We start from the raw sequence: 17,488 nt of genomic DNA, 5'->3' as shown, positions 1-17,488 counted from the left end.
TGCCCACAAGTGGCCCGGGGGGGGGAACTCTGCCCCACAAGTGGCCCCGGGGGGGGGAGACTCTGCCCCACAAGTGGCCCCGGGGGGGGGAGACTCTGCCCCACAAGTGGCCCCGGGGGACTTGGGGTTCAGGTTCTGCCCCACAAGTGGCCCCGGGGGAGGAGATTCTGCCCCACAAGTGGCCCCAGGGGGCTTGGGCTCATGTTCTGCCCCACAAGTAGCCGCAGGGGGGGAGATTCTGCCCCACAAGTGGCTCCCGGGGGGACTTGGGGTTCAGGTTCTGCCCCACAAGTGACAAAAGGGACTTGAGGGTCACACTCTGCCCCATAAGTGGCAGAAGGACCCAAGTTCTGCCCCCCAAGTGCCCCCCCCATGGGGCCGTACTCTGCCCCCAACTCCCAGAGGAACCCCAGTCTCTGCCCCACAGAAAATACCCCATAAGTGCCCCCCCAGCCCCATAAGTACCCCCAACCCCCCCAAAGCCGCCCCATAAGAACCCCCCCAGCCCCCAGATCTGCCCCATAGGTGCCCCCCAGGCCCCATAAGTGCTTCCTCATGACCCCAAGCCCCCTAAATCCGCCCATAATTGCCCCCCCAGCCCCACAAGTGCCCCCAGCCCCATAAGCGCCCCCCCAACCCTAAATCTGCCCCATAAGTCCTTCCCCAGCCCCACAAGTGCCCGTCCAGCCCCCCAAAGCCCAAATCTGACCCATAAGTGCCCCCCGCAGCCCCACAAGTGCCCCTCCAGCCCCCCAAAGCCCAAATCTGACCCATAAGTGCCCCCCAACAGCCCCACAAGTGCCCCCCATACCCCCAAATCTGCCCCATAAGTCCCTCCCCAGCCCCACAAGCGCCCCCCCAGCCCCCAAAACCCCCAAATCCACCCCCTAAGTGCCCCTCCAGCCTAAGTACCCCCTCCAGCCCCCCAAACCTGCCCCATAAGTCCCTCCCCAGCCCCACAAGTGCCCCCCATACCCCCAAACCTGCCCCATAACTACCCCTCCACGGCCCCAAAAGCCCCAAATCTGCCCCATAAGTACCCCCCCAGCCCCGTAAATGCCCCGCCAACCCCAAAAGTGCCCCCCCAGCCGCCCAAACCTGCCCCATAAGTCCCTCCCCAGCCCTATAAGTGCCCCCCCAACCCCAAACCCACCCCCTAAGTGCCCCCTCCAGCCCCCCAAACCTGCCCCATAACTACCCCTCCACAGCCCCAAAAGCCCAAGTCTGCCCCATAAGTACCCCTCCCAGCCCCGTAAGTGCCCCGCCAACCCCAAAAGTGCCCCCCCAGCCCCCAAAACCCCCCAAATCCACCCCCTAAGTTCCCCCCTCAGCCCCCCAAACCCCCCCAAATCCACCCCACAAGCTGCCCCCCCCCCCTCCAATTCTCACCGGCGCCCCCTCAGCTCCGGGGGGGGGCGTGGGGGTGTGTGTGGGGGGGGGTCGGCCCAGCCCCCTCTGTTTTCCCCCCCCCCGGACGGCTCCAGCTCCGGGGGGGGGTGAAAAAAAATTCAAATCACGTCGCTGAGAACTCGAAAAGTTTCAGGGAAACGGGGGGGGACCCCAAAAATCGCCTTAAAGCGGCGCCATCGCCAGAAAAATACTTGGGGGGGGGGGGAACCCCCCTCGGTGCCGCCGCCGGGTTCCCCCCTGAGCCGCCGGATCTAAGATGGCGCCGGGCGGGAAACCGGAAGTGGCGGGAAGGCGCCTGCGCGGGAAAAGGGCGCGGGGAGCCGCGCGCATGCGCGGAGGGAGGGGAGGAAGGGGCGTGGCGCCAGGAGAAGGGCGGGGTTTGCCAGGAGTAGGGCGTGGTTTCGGAGCGGCGCATGCGCGCGTCGGGGGGAAAAGGGGATGGAGGGGGGTGGGAGGGAGGGGCGGGGTTTGCCAGGAGAGGGGCGGGGCTTGAGGGCGGTGCTCGGGGTGGTGGGGGGGGGGGAGAGGAGCGGCCAATCAGAGCGCGAGTCGGGGAGGGAGGGAGGAAGGGGATTGGTGGGGAGGGGGGAAAGGGGCGGGGCGAAGCGGGAGGAGAAGGAAAAAGCGGCGGGAGGCGGAGGGAGGGGTGACGTCACGCGGCTCCGTGACGTCACGGCGGCGACAATTGGGTGGAGGGAGGGAGGGGGAGGAGCCGCCGTTTTGCTTCCCCGCCCCTCCGCGCGCAAAGGGCGCTGGGAGACGGGGGTTCGCCACGCCCCCTGCGAGCAGCTGATTGGGTCCGGGTGGGGAAAGGGGGCGTGGTCGGGCGGCGGGGAGGGTTCTGATTGGGGAACGAGCCGCTTTCTGCCCCGCCCCTGCGACGCCTTTTCCGCGGGGAGAGGCGGGAGGGGGCGTGGCTAAGGGCTTGTGGGCGTGGCCAAGAGATTGGCCGGAGTCTGGGGGGTTGTGGGCGGGGCCACTGTGTCGGGGCGGGGTGACGCGTTCGGGGGGCGTAGCGGCGCGGAGGGGGCGGAGCCTTCACGTGGCGTCACCGCCCCCTTTCCTCTCTCTGATTGGCCGCGCGGTGACGTAAAGGGCGGGGCCCGGGCGGCAGCTGGAGAGCGGCTCCATCGCCATGGCAACGCTCCGCCTGCCCTCCTCCTCCTGCTCCTGATTGGCGGCGGCCGCGTCTGTTGGGCCGAGTGAGCCAATGGGGAGTGTGGAGGGGCGGGGCCACTGAGACTTAAAGCGGCGAGGCGGCGGGCCCCACCGCGCCTTAAAGGGGCAACGGGGCGGGGCCTTCCACCCCTTAAAGCGGCAACGGGGCGGGGCCTTCCACCTCTTAAAGCGGCAACAGGTGGGGCTCACATCGACTTAAAGCGGCAATGGAGGGAGGCGCGTCCTCGTCTTAAAGGGGCAACCGAGGTGGGTCCCACCGCTTCTTAAAGCGGCAACGGCGCTTTTAAAGGGGCCGCGAAGTCAGTTAATTAATTATTAATTATTCTTCATTAAGCGTTTATTTGTGCTTTCTTATTTGCTGGGTTACGATAAACTTTAGCCAGTCCTTAATGTCTAATTAATATTCGGTAATTTAATTAGCTCGTTAATAGCGATAATTATTATTAATTAATAATTAATAGGCTATTAATGACAGTTATTAATTAATTTCGAAACTAATTAATTGTGTATGAGTTCGTGCATTATCATATTTGATAATTTATTCTGAAAGGATTCGTTACAAGCTCATTATACGGCCATCGTTAATTATTTATTAATTATTAATTAATAAAATAATTTACATTAATTATAATCGATTATCATTAATTATTCGTTTAATAACTCGATAATTCGTTTAATAAATCCGATTTCCGGCTCGTTACCCCCCGGTTTATCGCTAATTAACACGTTCATCAATTTACCCCTCTGCCGGGTTATTAATTTGTTAATTAATCCCCGATCGATTCTTTTTTTTAATTGATTAATCGCTCGCTAATTAATGGGCCACGAACATCAAACGATTTGTCATTTCTGCGCTCGTGATTTGCTCATTAATTCGGGTAATTGATGGTTGAGTTAGCCGTTTATTAATTCGTGGATTAATTAATTAATTAATTGTTAATTATCAGACAGAAACCCGCACGGTTTAACTTCGTCACTCCTGATTGAATTAATTAATTAATCACTTATCATTCGCCCGTTCCTCCTTGATCGCCGTTCATTCATTAATTGACCCGCTAATTGGTTAATCAATTTTCATTAATTTTGTTATTAATTAATCGCTTTATCCCTCATCATTCCCTTTATTAACTCATTAGTTCGGCCATTAGGACCCGTTAATTAATTCGTCTTTGTGATTTAATTAGCCATGAACGTCCTTGGGGTTGTCTAATTAATATCGTCTGCGTGATTAATCAATTATTAACGTCTTTCTAATTGGTTAATTCATTATTAATTAACCGATTTCTGATTAATTATTGACTTTTTCTCATAATTAACGTCTTTCTGATTAATTAGTTAGCGTCTGTGTGATTAATTATATAATCAGCGTCTTGTGATTACTTACGAACCTCTGTGTGATTAATTAATTAACCTTTCTGATTAATAATGATTAACGTGTTTGGGATTAATTATTAAACTCTTTCTGCCTAATTGTTAACAGCGGATTTCTGCTCAATTAATTATTAACGTCTTTTAGATTAATTAGTTATCAACGTCTTTCTGATTAATTAACGTCTTTGTGGTTAATTATTAGCGTCTTTCTGATTAATAATTATTAACGTCTTTCCGATTAATTAACTGACGTGCGATTAATTATTAACGAGTTATGATTAATTAATCATTAACGTCCTTCAGATTAATTATTTATCAGTGTCTTTGTGACTAATTATTAACGTCTTTGTGGTTAATTAATTGGTTATTGACGTCTTCGTGATTAATTAACATCGTGATTAGTTAACGTCTTTCTGATTAATTATTAGCGTCTTTGTGATTAATTAATTATTAAACTCTTTCTGCTTAATTATTTAATTATTAGCGGCTTTTGGTTAATCAATTATTAACGTATTTCGGATTAATTAACTATCAGCATCTTTGTAATTAATAACGAATTTGTGATTAATTATTGAAGTTTTTTTAATTAACTCATTAATTATTAAACTCTTTTTGATTATTAATTACGAACGCCTTTTTTGTTAATTAATTATTAAAGTCGTTCAGATTAATTAGCTATCAACATCTTTTTTATTAATTATTAACGATTTTATCATTAATTATTAAAGGATTTGTGCTTAGCTAATTAACCATTAGCGTCTTTCTGACTAATTAATTAATTACTAGCCCCTGTGTTTAATAATTATGACGTCTTCGTGATGAATTAATTAATTATTCACGCCTTTCTGATTAATTTATTCATCTCTCCCTCGTTTCTCATTAATTAATTGATTATTAACGGCTTAACCCATTAATTAATTAATTATTCGATCCCTTTTAACGATTAATCCGGGCTTTTAATTTCTTTATCGCCAATTAACGCACCCCGGGGGCGGGCCTTAGCGCAGGCCACGCCCCCCCTGCGTCAGCCAGACGTCTCCACGCCCCTCGGCGTGACGTAACGACGCCACGCCCAGACGCTTCCGCCCTTCCTTAGTGCGGGCAACCCGCTGCGCATGCGCTCTTGCGTCCCGCCGCTGGGGGGGGGAAAAAAGGCAAAAAAAAGGCAAAAAAAGGCAAAAAGAGGCAAAAAGAGGCAAAAATAAAAGCGGGAAGCGGAAGAAAATGGCGGCCGGGAGGTGAAGGGGCCCGATCCCGGCGGGTGAGGAGGGGGGGGGGGATCGGGGCACAAGATGGCGGCTGCTGGGGGGGGGGGGCTCAAAATGGTGGCGCCGGGCGAGGAGGAGGACTTGGGGGGGGGGGGGGGGAGATACCGCCAAAAAAAAAAAAATTTTTAAGGTAAAAATCGCTCAATCTGTGTTTTTTTGGGGAAAAATAGACGCGGAGTCTTTTTTTTATTTTTTTTGAGGGAAAAACTCCTGAAATTATTAATTGTTGGGGGGGGGGGTTGTGCGGGTTTAGCAGGTTTTCCCCTCCCCGGCCTCGCTTTTGGGGCAAACGCTTCATTTTTTAATTTTTTTTTTTAAATTTTTTTCCATGTTTCCAGCAGCTTTTCCCCCTCCTGGTCTCGCTTCTTGGGGCAAACGATTGTTAAATTTAAAAAAAAAAAATTTCCCCCGTTTTTAACATTTTTTCCCCCTCCCAGCCTCACTTCTTGGGGCAAATAATTGATTTTTTTTAATTTTTAATATTTTTTTTTCCACGTTTTTAGCAGCTTTTCCCCGTCACTGCCTCGCTTTTTAGGATAAATAATTGATTTTCAATTTTTAAATTTTTTTTTCCCCTATTTCTAACAACTTTCCCCCCCCCCCGGCCTCGCTTCTTGGGGCAAATAATTGATTTTTAAATTTTTAATATTTTTTTTTCCCATGCTTTTAGCAGCTTTTCCCTGCGTCAGCCTCGCTTTTGGGGACAAGCAATTGATTTTTAATTTTTTAATGGTTTTTTTTTCCCTATTTCTAACAACTTTTCCCCCTTCTGGCCTCGCTTTTGGGGCAAACAGTTGGATTTTTAATTTTTGGGGATTTTTTTTCCATGTTTTTAGCAGCTTTTCCCCCTCCCAGCCTTGCTCCTTGGGGCAAATAATTGATTTTTTTAATTTTTAAAACTATTTTTCACGTTTTTAGCAGCTTTTCCCCCTCCAGGCCTCGCTTTTCAGGGCAAACATCTGATTTTTTTAAATTTTTTAAATTTTTCTTTTTTTTTTGCACGATTTTAACACTTTTTCTGCCTCACGGACGCACTTTTGGGGCAAATGATTGCCCTTTCATTAATTTATTGTTATTTATTAATTGGGGGGGCAGTGCCCGGTTTTAGCAGCTTTCTCCCTCCCGGCCTCGCTTTTTAGGGCAAACAATCGATTTTTAAATTTTTAATTTTTTTTTCTCTGGTTTTTAACATTTTGTCCCCCCACCGGCCTCACTTTTACCTCAAACAATTCCATTTTTTTTTACATTATTTTATTTTATTCCTGTTTTTCCCACCTCCTCTCCCCACCGGCCTCACTTTTACCTCCAAAAATTCCTTTTTTTTACATTATTTTAAATTTTATTCCTGTTTTTCCCACCTCCTCTCCCCACCATCCTCACTTTTACCTCAAACAATTCCATTTTTTTACATTATTTTATTTTTTTCCTGTTTTTCCCACCTCCTCTCCCCACCGGCCTCACTTTTACCTCCAAAAATTCCATTTTTTTTCATTATTTTTAATTTTTTTGCCTGTTTTCCCCACCGGCCTCACTTTTACCTCCAAAAATTCCGTTTTTTTCCTTATTTTAAATTTTTTCCTGCTTTTCCCACCTCCTCTCCCCACCGGCCTCACTTTTACCTCCAAAAATTCCGTTCTTTTCCTTATTTTAAATTTTTTCCTGCTTTTCCCACCTCCTCTCCGCACCGGCCTCACTTTTACCTCCAAAAATTCCGTTTTTTTCCTTATTTTAAATTTTTTTCCTGTTTTTCCCACCTCCTCTCCCCACCGGCCTCTCTTTTACCTCCAACAATTCCATTTTTTTCCTTATTTTAAATTTTTTTCCTGTTTTTCCCACCTCCTCTCCCCACCGGCCTCACTTTTACCTCCAAAAATTCCATTTTTTTTCTTTTCTTTTTTTTTTTTTTTGCCGGTTTTCCCCACCTCCTCTCCCCACCGGCCTCACTTTTGACTTAATTCCAATTCATTTAAATTATTTTGAAACTTTCCCCCCCCCGCCGCCCCCGGGGCAGCCATGGAGGCGTCGAGCGAAGCCGCCACCGAGGTGACGTCGGGGCTCCAGTCCCTGGTCGTGGCCGACGCCGCGGAGCCGCCGCCCGCCGCCCCGCCGGCGGCCATGACGGCGCCGGAGGAAGAGGAGGAGGAGGACGAAGCCGAAGCCAAAGCGGCGGCGCGGGACGAGGAGGAGGAGGAGGAGGAGGATGAGGAGGAAGGGTGGGGGGTCCCCTGCAGCGACGAGGAGGGCGAACCCCCCGGGGGGTGGCTGCCGCCGCCCGCCGACATCCGACGCCTCTACGAGGAGCTGGCGGGGGGACGGAGCCTCCCCCTGCGCCGCCTCCCGCGGCCCCGCCGGGCCCCGACCCCGGAGCCCGACAGCGAGGAGGAGCCGCGGGCGCCCAACGGCCCCGACAGCGCCGGCGAGGAGGAGGAGAAGTGAGGCCGGGGGGCACGGGGGCCGCCATGGCGGGAGGGAAAGGGGGCGGGGTTCCGTTTGGGGAGGGAGAAACGGGCTGCAATTGGGGGTTCTGGGGGAAAATGGCCTGAAATTCCATTTTCTGAGGCAAAAATGGCCTAAGATTGAGGTTTTTGAGGGAAAAGTGACTTAAAATTTGATTTTCTGAGGGAAAAATGGCCTGAAATTGGGGGTTTTGAGGGAAAAATGGCCTAAAATTCCATTTTCTGAGGGAAAAACGGCCTAAGATTGAGTTTTTTTGAGGGAAAAGTGACTTAAAATTTGATTTTCTGAGGGAAAAATGGCCTGAAATTGGGGGTTTTGAGGGAAAAATGGCCTAAAATTCCATTTTCTGAGTGAAAAATGGCCCAAGATTGAGTTTTTTGAGGGAAAAATGACTTAAAATTTGATTTTCTGAGGGAAAAATGACCTAAGACTGAGGTTTTCTGAGGGAAAATTTACTTAAAGGTCCATTTTCTGAGGGAAAAACGGCCTAAGATTGGGGGTTTTGAGGGAAAAGTGACTTAAAGTTCAATTTTCTGAGGGAAAAATGGCCCGAAATTGGGGGTTTTGAGGGAAAAATGGCCTAAAATTCCATTTTCTGAGGGAAAAATGGCCTAAGATTGAGTTTTTTGAGGGAAAAATGACTTAAAATTCCATTTTCTGAGGGAAAAATGGCCTAAGATTGAGTTTTTTTGAGGGAAAAATGACTTAAAATTTGATTTTCTGAGGGAAAAATGGCCCGAAATTGGGGGTTTTGAGGGAAAAATGGCCTAAAATTCCATTTTCTGAGGGAAAAATGGCCTAAGATTGAGGTTTTTGAGGGAAAAATGACTTAAAATTTGATTTTCTGAGGGAAAAATGACCTAAGACTGAGGTTTTTTGAGGGAAAATTTACTTAAAGTTCCATTTTCTGAGGGAAAAACGGCCTAAGATTGGGGGTTTTGAGGGAAAAGTGACTTAAAGTTCAATTTTCTGAGGGAAAAATGGCCCGAAATTGGGGGTTTTGAGGGAAAAATGGCCTAAAATTCCATTTTCTGAGGGAAAAATGGCCCAAGATTGAGTTTTTTGAGGGAAAATTTACTTAAAGTTCCATTTTCTGAGGGAAAAACGGCCTAAGATTGGGGGTTTTGAGGGAAAAATGACTTAAAATTTGATTTTCTGAGGGAAAAATGGCCTGATTGAGGTTTTTTGAGGGAAAAGTGACTTAAAGTTCAATTTTCTGAGGGAAAAATGGCCCGAAATTGGGGGTTTTGAGGGAAAAATGGCCTAAAATTCCATTTTCTGAGGGAAAAATGGCCTGATTGAGGTTTTTTGAGGGAAAAGTGACTTAAAGTTCCATTTTCTGAGGGAAAAATGGCCTAAGATTGAGTTTTTTGAGGGAAAATTTACTCAAAATTCCATCTTCTGAGGGAAAAATGGCCTGAAATTGGGGGTTCTGAGGGAAAAATGACTTAAAATTCCATTTTCTGAGGGAAAAATGGCCTAAGATTGAGTTTTTTTGACGGAAAAGTGACAAAGTTCAATTTTCTGAGGGAAAAATGGCCTGAAATTGGGGTTTTTGAGGGAAAAATGACTTAAAGTTCCATTTTCTGAGGGAAAAGTGACTCAAAATGCCATTTTCTGAGGGAAAACTGGCCCAAGATCGGGGTTTTTGAGGGAAAAATGGCTTAATACCATTTTTTTGAGGGAAATACGGCTTAAGATACATTTTTTTGAAGGAAAAACTAAGAGTTGGGTTTTCTGGGAGAAAATTGGCTTAAAATTCGTGTTTTGAGGAAAATACGACTGAAGATTTGGGTTTTTGAAGGAAAAAAAAGCTTAATATCGGGGTTTCTTGAGGGAAAAATGGCCTAAAATTGGTATTTTGAGGGGAAAAAATGGCCTAAAATTGTTTTTTTTTGAGGGAAAACCAGCTTCAGATTCAATTTTGTGAGGAAAAACTGCTGAACATTGAGTTTTTTTGAGGGGAAAATGGCTCAAAATCTGGTTTTTTTTTCAGGAAAATCGGCTTAATTTTTTTTTTCTGAGGGAAAAATGGCCCAAGATTAATTTTTTTGAGGGAAAAAAATGCTGAAGATTCATTTTTTTGAGGAAAAATAGCTCAAGTTTGGGGTTTTTTGAAGGAAAATTGGCCCAAGATAATTTTTCTTGAGGGAAAAACGGCTTCAGATTCCTTTTTCCGAGGGGGAAAAAATGCCCTAAAATCAAAATTTTTTGAGGGGAAAAAACGGTTTAACATTAATTTTTTTGAGGAAAACCGGCTTAATATTGGGTTTTTTGAGGGAAAAACACATTTTTTAAATTTTTTTTAAGGGAAAACCCATTTCCCCTTCCCTTTCTCCCCACAAACCCCCCCGTTAACACTTTACTTCCCCATGGCAACCCACCCCAAGCCCTATTTTTTCCCCAAAAACCCTCCCAAAACCCCCCAATTTTTCACAAAAACCCCCCAATTTTTCCCCCAAACCCCCCAATTTTTCCCCAAACCCCATTTTTCCCCAACCCCCCCAATTTTTCCCCCAAACGCCCCATTTTCCCCTAAAAACCCCCATTTCCCCCTAAAAACCTGAATTTTTTCCCCCCCAAACCCCCAATTTTTCCCCAAACCCCCAATTTTTCCCCAAACCCCCAATTTTTCCCCAAACCCCCAATTTTTCCCCCAAACGCCCCATTTTCCCCTAAAAACCCCCATTTCCCCCTAGAAAACTGAATTTTTTCCCCCAAAAAAAACCCATTTTTCCCCAAACCCCCAATTTTTCCCCCAAACCCCGTTTTTCCCCAACCCCCCCAATTTTTCCCCCAAACGCCCCATTTTCCCCTAAAAACCCCCATTTCCCCCTAAAAAACTGAATTTTTTTTCCCCAAACCCCCAAATTTTCCCCCAAACGCCCCATTTTCCCCTAAAAACCCCCATTTCCCCCTAAAAAACTGAATTTTTTCCCCCAAAAAAACCCATTTTCCCCCAACCCCCAAATTTTCCCCCAACCCCCAAATTTTCCCCCAAACGCCCCATTTTCCCCTAAAAACCCCCATTTCCCCCTAAAAAACTGAATTTTTTTCCCCCAAACCCCCCAATTTTTCCCCCAAACCCCCCAATTTTTCCCCCAAACGCCCCATTTTCCCCTAAAAACCCCCATTTCCCCCTAAAAAACTGAATTTTTTTCCCCCAAACCCCCCAATTTTTCCCCCAAAACCCCCAATTTTTCCCCCAAACCCCCATTTTCCCCCCAAACACCCCATTTTCCACCAAAAAACCCTTTTTTTTTTCTTTTTTCTTTACTCCCCCCTCAGGCCGCCCGTCCCCACCGAGTTCGATTTCGATGACGAGCCCGTCCCGCCCAAAAGTTCCCTCATCGACCGCCGCCGCACCCCAGGTAAAAAAAAAATAAAAAAATTAAAAAAAATTTAGCGTTTTATCCCGCGTAAAAAAAAAAACCAAAAAAACACCCAAAAAACCGATCGTTTTGAGGCAAATTTATTTCAATTTCGCCCCCCCAGGGCCCCCGGCGCGCGGGCAGAAGCGGGAAGCGCGTCTGGACAAAGTTTTATCCGACATGAAACGCCACAAAAAATTGGAAGAACAAATTTTACGAACCGGGAGGGATCTGTTCCAACTGGAAGGAGATGAACCCCCAGCCCCAAAACGTCCCCCCGGTTTTTTTCTTCGTCAACGCAAGTATTAAAAAAAAAAAAATCAAAAAAAATATTTTTTTTTTTTAAAAAAAAAGCGTCTTTTTGTTGTTTTTTTTTTTTTTGGGTGGGGCGAGAAACGAAGATTTTTCGATATTTTTATTTTTTTTTTAAATTTTTTTTCAGTCGCTCTCGCCGTCGGAGCTGATGACGCCGCGAAGGTGCGACCAGTCGACGGGGCGGGGAGGCGGGGGGGACGCCCCGTTTTTTTGGGGGGGGCTCCAGGCGTTGCGTCTGCGGGAACGACCTGAGGGAGAGGAGTTTGAGGGGGGGTCGCGGGGGGTTTTTTTTTGGGGCGTTTTAAGGGTTTTTTGGGGAGTTACCGGCGCTGGGGAGGATGTTGGCGACGTCGAGCGCCGCCAGCTCGGCCGCTTCTTCCCGGCGACGCCTCAGGCGGCGGCAACGCGCCAGGGAGGGGGGGCCTGGGGGGGGGACACACACCTTAATTAACCTCTAGATTAATTAATCAGCACCCAGATGGGTTGATTAGCCACTAGGGTAACCCCGCCCCCCCCCCCCCCGGGAGGCGTTAATTAACGGCCCGAATCACCCCGTGAATTAGTGAAGCCGCGGGAAATTTATCCTCCAATCGTTGAGCTCCCCGCAAACTAATTAACCGGCCTAAATTAGTCCACAAATTAATTAAACAACCCCCAAATTAACCCACGCATTGATTAAGCCCCGAAATTGATCCCCGAAGTCGTTAATTAACCCCCAAATTAATCAGCCCCCGCAAGTTTATCCTCCAAAGTTATTGAGCCTTGCACAAACTAATTAACCAGCCCAAATTAGCCCCCAAATTAATTAACTCCCAAATTAACTAATTAACCCCCAAATTAACCCCTAAATTTATTAACCTCCCAAATTAATCCCCAAAGTCGTTAATTAACCGCCCAAATTAACCCCCAAATTAATCAGCCCCCGCAAATTTATTCTTCAAATATATTGAGCTCCCGCAAACTAATTAACCGGCCTAAATTAGTCCACAAATTAATTAAACAACCCCCAAATTAACCCACAAATTAACTAATTAACCCACACATTGATTAACCCCCGAAATTGATCCCCGAAGTCGTTAATTAACCCCCAAATTAATCAGCCCCCGCAAGTTTATCCTCCAAAGTTATTGAGCCTTGCACAAACTAATTAACCAGCCCAAATTAGCCCCCAAATTAATTAATTAACTCCCAAATTAACTAATTAACCCCCAAATTAACCCCTAAATTTATTAACCTCCCAAATTAATCCCTAAAGTCGTTAATTAACCGCCCAAATTAACCCCCAAATTAATCAGCCCCCGCAAATTTATTTTTCAAATATATTGAGCTCCCGCAAACTAATTAACCGGCCTAAATTAGTCCACAAATTAATTAAACAACCCCCAAATTAACCCACAAATTAACTAATTAACCCACACATTGATTAACCCCCGAAATTGATCCCCGAAGTCGTTAATTAACCCCCAAATTAATCAGCCCCCGCAAGTTTATCCTCCAAAGTTATTGAGCCCTGAACAAACTAATTAACCGGCCCAAATTAACCCAGGAATTTATTAATTAAACCGCAAATTAACTAATTAACCCCCAAATTAACCCCTAAATTAATCCCCAAAGTTGTTAATGAACTGCCCAAATTAACCCCCAAATTAATCAGCCCCCGCAAGTTTATTCTCCAAACTTATTAAGCCCCCACAAACTAATTAACCGGCCCAAATTAGCCCCCAAATTAATTAATTAGCTCCCAAATTTATTAATTAAACCCCAAGTTAACTAATTAACCCCCAAATTAACCCCTAAATTTATTAACCTCCCAAATTAATCCCCAAAGTCGTTAATTAACCGCCCAAATTAACCCCCAAATTAATCAGCCCCCGCAAATTTATCCTCCAATCGTTGAGCTCCCCGCAAACTAATTAACCCCTAAATTAATTAATTAACCCCCAAATTAACCCCCAAATTTATTAACCCTCCAAATTAACTTCTGACATTGTTAATTAACTTCCCAAATTAACCCGCGAGTTAATCAGCCCCTGCAAATTTACCCCGCAAATTTATTGCCCCCCCAAACTAATTAACCCCCAAATTAATGCTAATTAACCCCCCCAAGCTAATTAACCCCCAAATTAATGCTAATTAACCCCCCCAAACTAATTAACCCCTCCAAATTAACCCCCAAATTCATCAGCCCCCCAAATTAACCCTCCAAACTAATTAACCCCCCAAATTAATTTCCCCCCCCAGCCTCCCCAACTAATTACCCCCCCCAACTAATTAAACCTCCCAATTAACCCCCCCACCCCTTTTTTTTCCCCCCCCAAAACCCAAAATCCCTTTTTTTCCCCCCAAATCCCCTTTTTTTCCCCCAAATTCCCCCCCGGGCCCCCCCAAATCCCCCCCCGGCCCCCTCTCGCACCCCAAATCCCCTTTTTTTCCCCCAAATCCCCCCCCGCACCCCAAATCCCCCCCCGGGCCCCCCCAAATCCCCCCCCGGCCCCCTCTCACACCCCAAATCCCCTTTTTTTCCCCCAAATCCACCCCCGCACCCCAAATTCCCCCCCGGGCCCACCCAAATCCCCCCCGGCCCCCTCTCACACCCCAAATCCCCTTTTTTTCCCCCAAATCCCCCCCTGCACCCCAAATTCTCCCCTTTTCCCCCCCAAATCCCCCCCGGCCCCCTCTCACACCCCAAATCCCCTTTTTTTCCCCCAAATCCCCCCCTGCACCCCAAATTCTCCCCTTTTCCCCCCCAAATCCCCCCCCGGCCCCCTCTCGCACCCCAAATCCCCCCTTTTTTCCCCAAATTCCGGCCCCCCCCCCGGTTACCGGTGAGGCCGAGGGCCTGCAGCTCCCCCCGCAGCACCCCCAGTTTTTCCCGCAGGCCCCCGCAGCCCCCCAAAAGTTTCTTGTAGTTGGGGCGAACCCCGCAGAGGCGCAGGTACCGCTTGAGGCGACGCAGGGCCGGGGGGTCCCCCCCGCGCCCCGAAACCTGCAGGGGAAGGGGGGCCGAGGGGTCGGGGGGGGCACAGGCACCCCCAAATCCCCCCCCGGGGACCCCAAATCCCCCCCCCAAAAAGCCCCAAATCCCCCCCAAATCCCCCAAATCTCCCCAGGGACCCCAAATCCCCCCAAAAAGCCCCAAATCCCCCCGGGGGACCCCAAATACCCCCCCAAAAGCCCCAAATCCCCCCCAAATCCCCCCAAATCCCCCCCCCGGACCCCAAATCCCCCCCAAATCTCCCCAAATCCCCCCGGGGACCCAAATCCCCCCCAAAAAAGCCCCAAATTCCCCCCAAATCCCCCAAATCTCCCCCAGGACCCCAAATCCCCCCCAAAAGCCCCAAATCTCCCCAAATCCCCCCAGATCCCCCCGGGGACCCCAAATCCCCCCCCAAAAAGCCCCAAATCCCCCCCAAATCTCCCCAAATCCCCCCGGGGACCCCAAATCCCCCCCAAATCCCCCAAATCTCCCCCAGGGACCCCAAATCCCCCCCAAAAGCCCCAAATCTCCCCAAATCCCCCCCGGACCCCAAATCCCCCCCAAAAAGCCCCAAATCCCCCCTAAATCTCCCCAAATCCCCCCAGGGGGACCCCAAATCCCCCCCAGATCCTCTCTAACCCCCCCCCAGTGCCCCAAAATCTCTCCCAGCCCCCCCAAACCCCTCTAGACCCCCCCAAATTTCCCAATTTCCCTCTAACCTGGCCCTAAACCCCCAAAATTTCCCAGGTTTTCCCCCAAATTCCCCCCTAAACCCCCCAAATTTCCCAATCCCCCCTAAATTTGCCAATTTTCCCTCCCAAATTTCCCACTTTCCCACAAATTTCCCCTCTAAACACCCAAATTTCCCAATTTTCCCCTAAACCCCTCAAACTTCCCAATTTTTCCCCAAATTTCCCCAATTTCCCCCATTTCCCAAAATTTCCCCCAAAAATTCCCGTTTTCCCCAAAATTTCCAAAATTTCCCCAAAAATTCCTGATTTTCCCCCAAAAATTCCCAAATTTCCCCCCAAATTCCCCAATTTCCCCCAAAATTTACCAATTTCCCCCAAATTTCCCACTTTCCCCCAAAATTCCCCCAAAATTTCCCAAATTTCCCCCAAAATTTCCCAAATTTCCCCCAAAATTTATCAAATTTCCCCCAAATTTTCCCCAAAATTTATCAAATTTTCCTCAAAATTTATCAAATTTCCCCCAAATTTCCCCCAAAATTTATCAAATTTCCCCCCAAATTTATCAAATTTCCCCCAAATTTCCCCCAAAATTTCCCAAATTTCCCCCAAATTTCCCAAATTTCCCACTTTCCCCCCCAATTTATCAAATTTCCCCCCAAATTTATCAAATTTTCCCCAAATTTCCCCCAAAATTTATCAAATTTCCCCCCAAATTTATCAAATTTCCCCCAAATTTCCCCCCAAATTTTCCCCAAATTTCCCCCCAAATTTATCAAATTTCCCCCCAAATTTATCAAATTTTCCCCAAATTTCCCCCAAAATTTATCAAATTTCCCCCAAAATTTATCAAATTTCCCCCCAAATTTATCAAATTTCCCCCAAATTTCCCCCAAAATTTCCCAAATTTCCCCCACTTTCCCCCCAAATTTCCCACTTTCCCCCCAAATTTCCCACTTTCCCCCCAAATTTATCAAATTTCCCCCCAAATTTATCAAATTTCCCCCCAAATTTATCAAATTTTCCCCAAATTTCCCCCCAAATTTATCAAATTTCCCCCCAAATTTATCAAATTTCCCCCCAAATTTATCAAATTTTCCCCAAATTTTCCCCAAAATTTATCAAATTTTCCCCAAAATTTATCAAATTTCCCCCAAATTTCCCCCAAAATTTATCAAATTTCCCCCCAAATTTATCAAATTTCCCCCAAATTTCCCCCAAAATTTCCCAAATTTCCCCCACTTTCCCCCCAAATTTCCCACTTTCCCCCCAAATTTATCAAATTTCCCCCCAAATTTATCAAATTTTCCCCAAATTTCCCCCAAAATTTATCAAATTTCCCCCAAATTTCCCCAAAATTTCCCCATTTCCCCCCAAATTTCCCCAAAATTTCCCCATTTCCCCCCAAATTTCCCGCCTTCCCCGTTACCTCGCGGGGCGCGTCGCGGCGGCTCCTCTTCCTCCCCCCCCGCTGCCCTTCGGCCTCGCCCTTCCTCCCCTCCTCCTCCTCCTCGACCCGTTTTTGCCCTTTTTCCACCCATTTCGCAGCGGCAGGTCGTCTTCATCCGACGACTCATTTTTCCCCTTTTCTGGGTTTTTTTTAATGTCTTTTTTTAACAGCGGGCGCTCTTCCTCCTCCTCCTCCTCCTCACTCTCCATTTTCACCGTTTTCACCCCATTTTTCACCGGTTTTTTCTCATTTTCACTTTTTTTCCCCCTTTTCACCCCATTTTTCCTGGGCAGCTCTTCCTCCTCTTCCTCCTCACTCTCCATTTTGCCCTTTTTCACCCCAAATTTTAGCGGCGGCTCCTCCTCCTCCTCCTCCTCCTCCTCACTCTCCATTTTGCCCTTTTTCACCCCAAATTTTAGCGGCAGCTCTTCCTCCTCCTCCTCTTCCTCCTCACTCTCCATTTTGCCCTTTTTCACCCCATTTTTTGTGAAGTTTTTCTCCTCCCTCTCGCTCCTGGTTTTACCCTTTTTCCCCCCATTTTTGGGGGCCGGTTCTTCCTCCTCCTCTTCCTCCTCACTCTCCATTTTGCCCTTTTTCACCCCAAATTTTAGCGGCTCCTCCTCCTCCTCCTCCTCCTCCTCCTCACTCTCCATTTTGCCCCTTTTCACCCCATTTTTTATCATTTTTTTTCCCTCACTTTCACTCCTGTTTTTACCCTTTTTTCCCTCATTTTTCCGGGGTGACTCTTCCTCCTCCTCACTCTCCATTTTACCCTTTTTCACCCCAATTTTTAGTGTCAGCTCTTCCTCCTCCTCCTCTTCCTCCTCGCTCTCAATTTTCCGCCTTTTCACCCCATTTTTTATCATTTTTTTTTCCTCCCTCTCAGCCCTGTTTTTACCCTTTTCCACCTCATTTTTACCCTTTTTCCCCCCATTTTTCCGGGGTGACTCTTCCTCCTCCTCCTCCTCCTCCTCGCTCTCCATTTTGCCCTTTTTCACCCC

General features: G+C 47.4%; 2 protein-coding genes across 4 annotated transcripts; one reads left to right on the top strand and one right to left on the bottom strand.

Moving 5' to 3' along the window:
• The first annotated feature begins 2,706 nt into the window (after nucleotides 1-2,706).
• Nucleotides 2,707-11,365, top strand: LOC141955827 (PAXIP1-associated glutamate-rich protein 1-like). Of its 2 annotated transcripts, none has more exons than XM_074895351.1 (4): nucleotides 2,707-2,835; nucleotides 7,240-7,660; nucleotides 10,974-11,056; nucleotides 11,181-11,365. In XM_074895351.1, exons 2-4 carry the CDS (start codon nucleotides 7,242-7,244, stop codon nucleotides 11,363-11,365), a joined length of 687 nt encoding a protein of 228 aa, XP_074751452.1. In that variant the 5' UTR covers nucleotides 2,707-2,835; nucleotides 7,240-7,241. The 2 variants fall into 2 exon arrangements, with proteins under 2 accessions (XP_074751452.1, XP_074751451.1); XM_074895350.1 differs by lacking the exon at nucleotides 2,707-2,835 and adding an exon at nucleotides 5,051-5,221.
• A 106-nt stretch (nucleotides 11,366-11,471) lies between these two features.
• On the bottom strand, nucleotides 11,472-17,482 carry LOC141955826 (uncharacterized). 2 transcript variants are annotated; one of them, XM_074895349.1, is made up of 4 exons: nucleotides 16,467-17,482; nucleotides 14,195-14,357; nucleotides 11,696-11,794; nucleotides 11,480-11,619 (listed from the first exon to the last, which is right to left on the bottom strand). In XM_074895349.1, the coding sequence occupies exons 1-3, from the start codon at nucleotides 17,468-17,470 to the stop codon at nucleotides 11,762-11,764; spliced, it is 1,200 nt and encodes a 399-aa protein (XP_074751450.1). In that variant the 5' UTR covers nucleotides 17,471-17,482; the 3' UTR covers nucleotides 11,480-11,619; nucleotides 11,696-11,761. The 2 variants fall into 2 exon arrangements, with proteins under 2 accessions (XP_074751449.1, XP_074751450.1); XM_074895348.1 differs by lacking the exon at nucleotides 14,195-14,357 and having other exon boundaries at nucleotides 11,472-11,619.
• Between the last annotated feature and the right edge of the window lie 6 nt (nucleotides 17,483-17,488).

This window comes from Athene noctua, unplaced genomic scaffold (assembly GCF_965140245.1).
Source record: "Athene noctua unplaced genomic scaffold, bAthNoc1.hap1.1 HAP1_HAP1_scaffold_753, whole genome shotgun sequence".
Taxonomy (NCBI): Eukaryota; Metazoa; Chordata; class Aves; order Strigiformes; family Strigidae; genus Athene; species Athene noctua.
This window is presented reverse-complemented; position numbering and strand designations above follow the sequence as displayed.

What these genes read in the sequence shown, in the direction of transcription:
- LOC141955827 (XM_074895351.1), top strand. Translation starts at nt 7,242, where the DNA reads ATGGAGGCGTCGAGCGAAGCCGCCACCGAGGTGACGTCGGGGCTCCAG. An exon ending in GCCGGCGAGGAGGAGGAGAA is followed by an intron (nt 7,661 to 10,973) that starts GTGAGGCCGGGG and finishes CTCCCCCCTCAG; the next exon opens with GCCGCCCGTCCCCACCGAGT. An exon ending in CGACCGCCGCCGCACCCCAG is followed by an intron (nt 11,057 to 11,180) that starts GTAAAAAAAAAA and finishes TCGCCCCCCCAG; the next exon opens with GGCCCCCGGCGCGCGGGCAG.
- LOC141955826 (XM_074895348.1), bottom strand. Translation starts at nt 17,470, where the DNA reads ATGGAGAGCGAGGAGGAGGAGGAGGAGGAGGAAGAGTCACCCCGGAAA. An exon ending in GCCGCGACGCGCCCCGCGAG is followed by an intron (nt 11,795 to 16,466) that starts GTAACGGGGAAG and finishes TCCCCCCCCCAG; the next exon opens with GCCCCCCCTCCCTGGCGCGT. An exon ending in CAACATCCTCCCCAGCGCCG is followed by an intron (nt 11,620 to 11,695) that starts GTAACTCCCCAA and finishes CCTCTCCCTCAG; the next exon opens with GTCGTTCCCGCAGACGCAAC.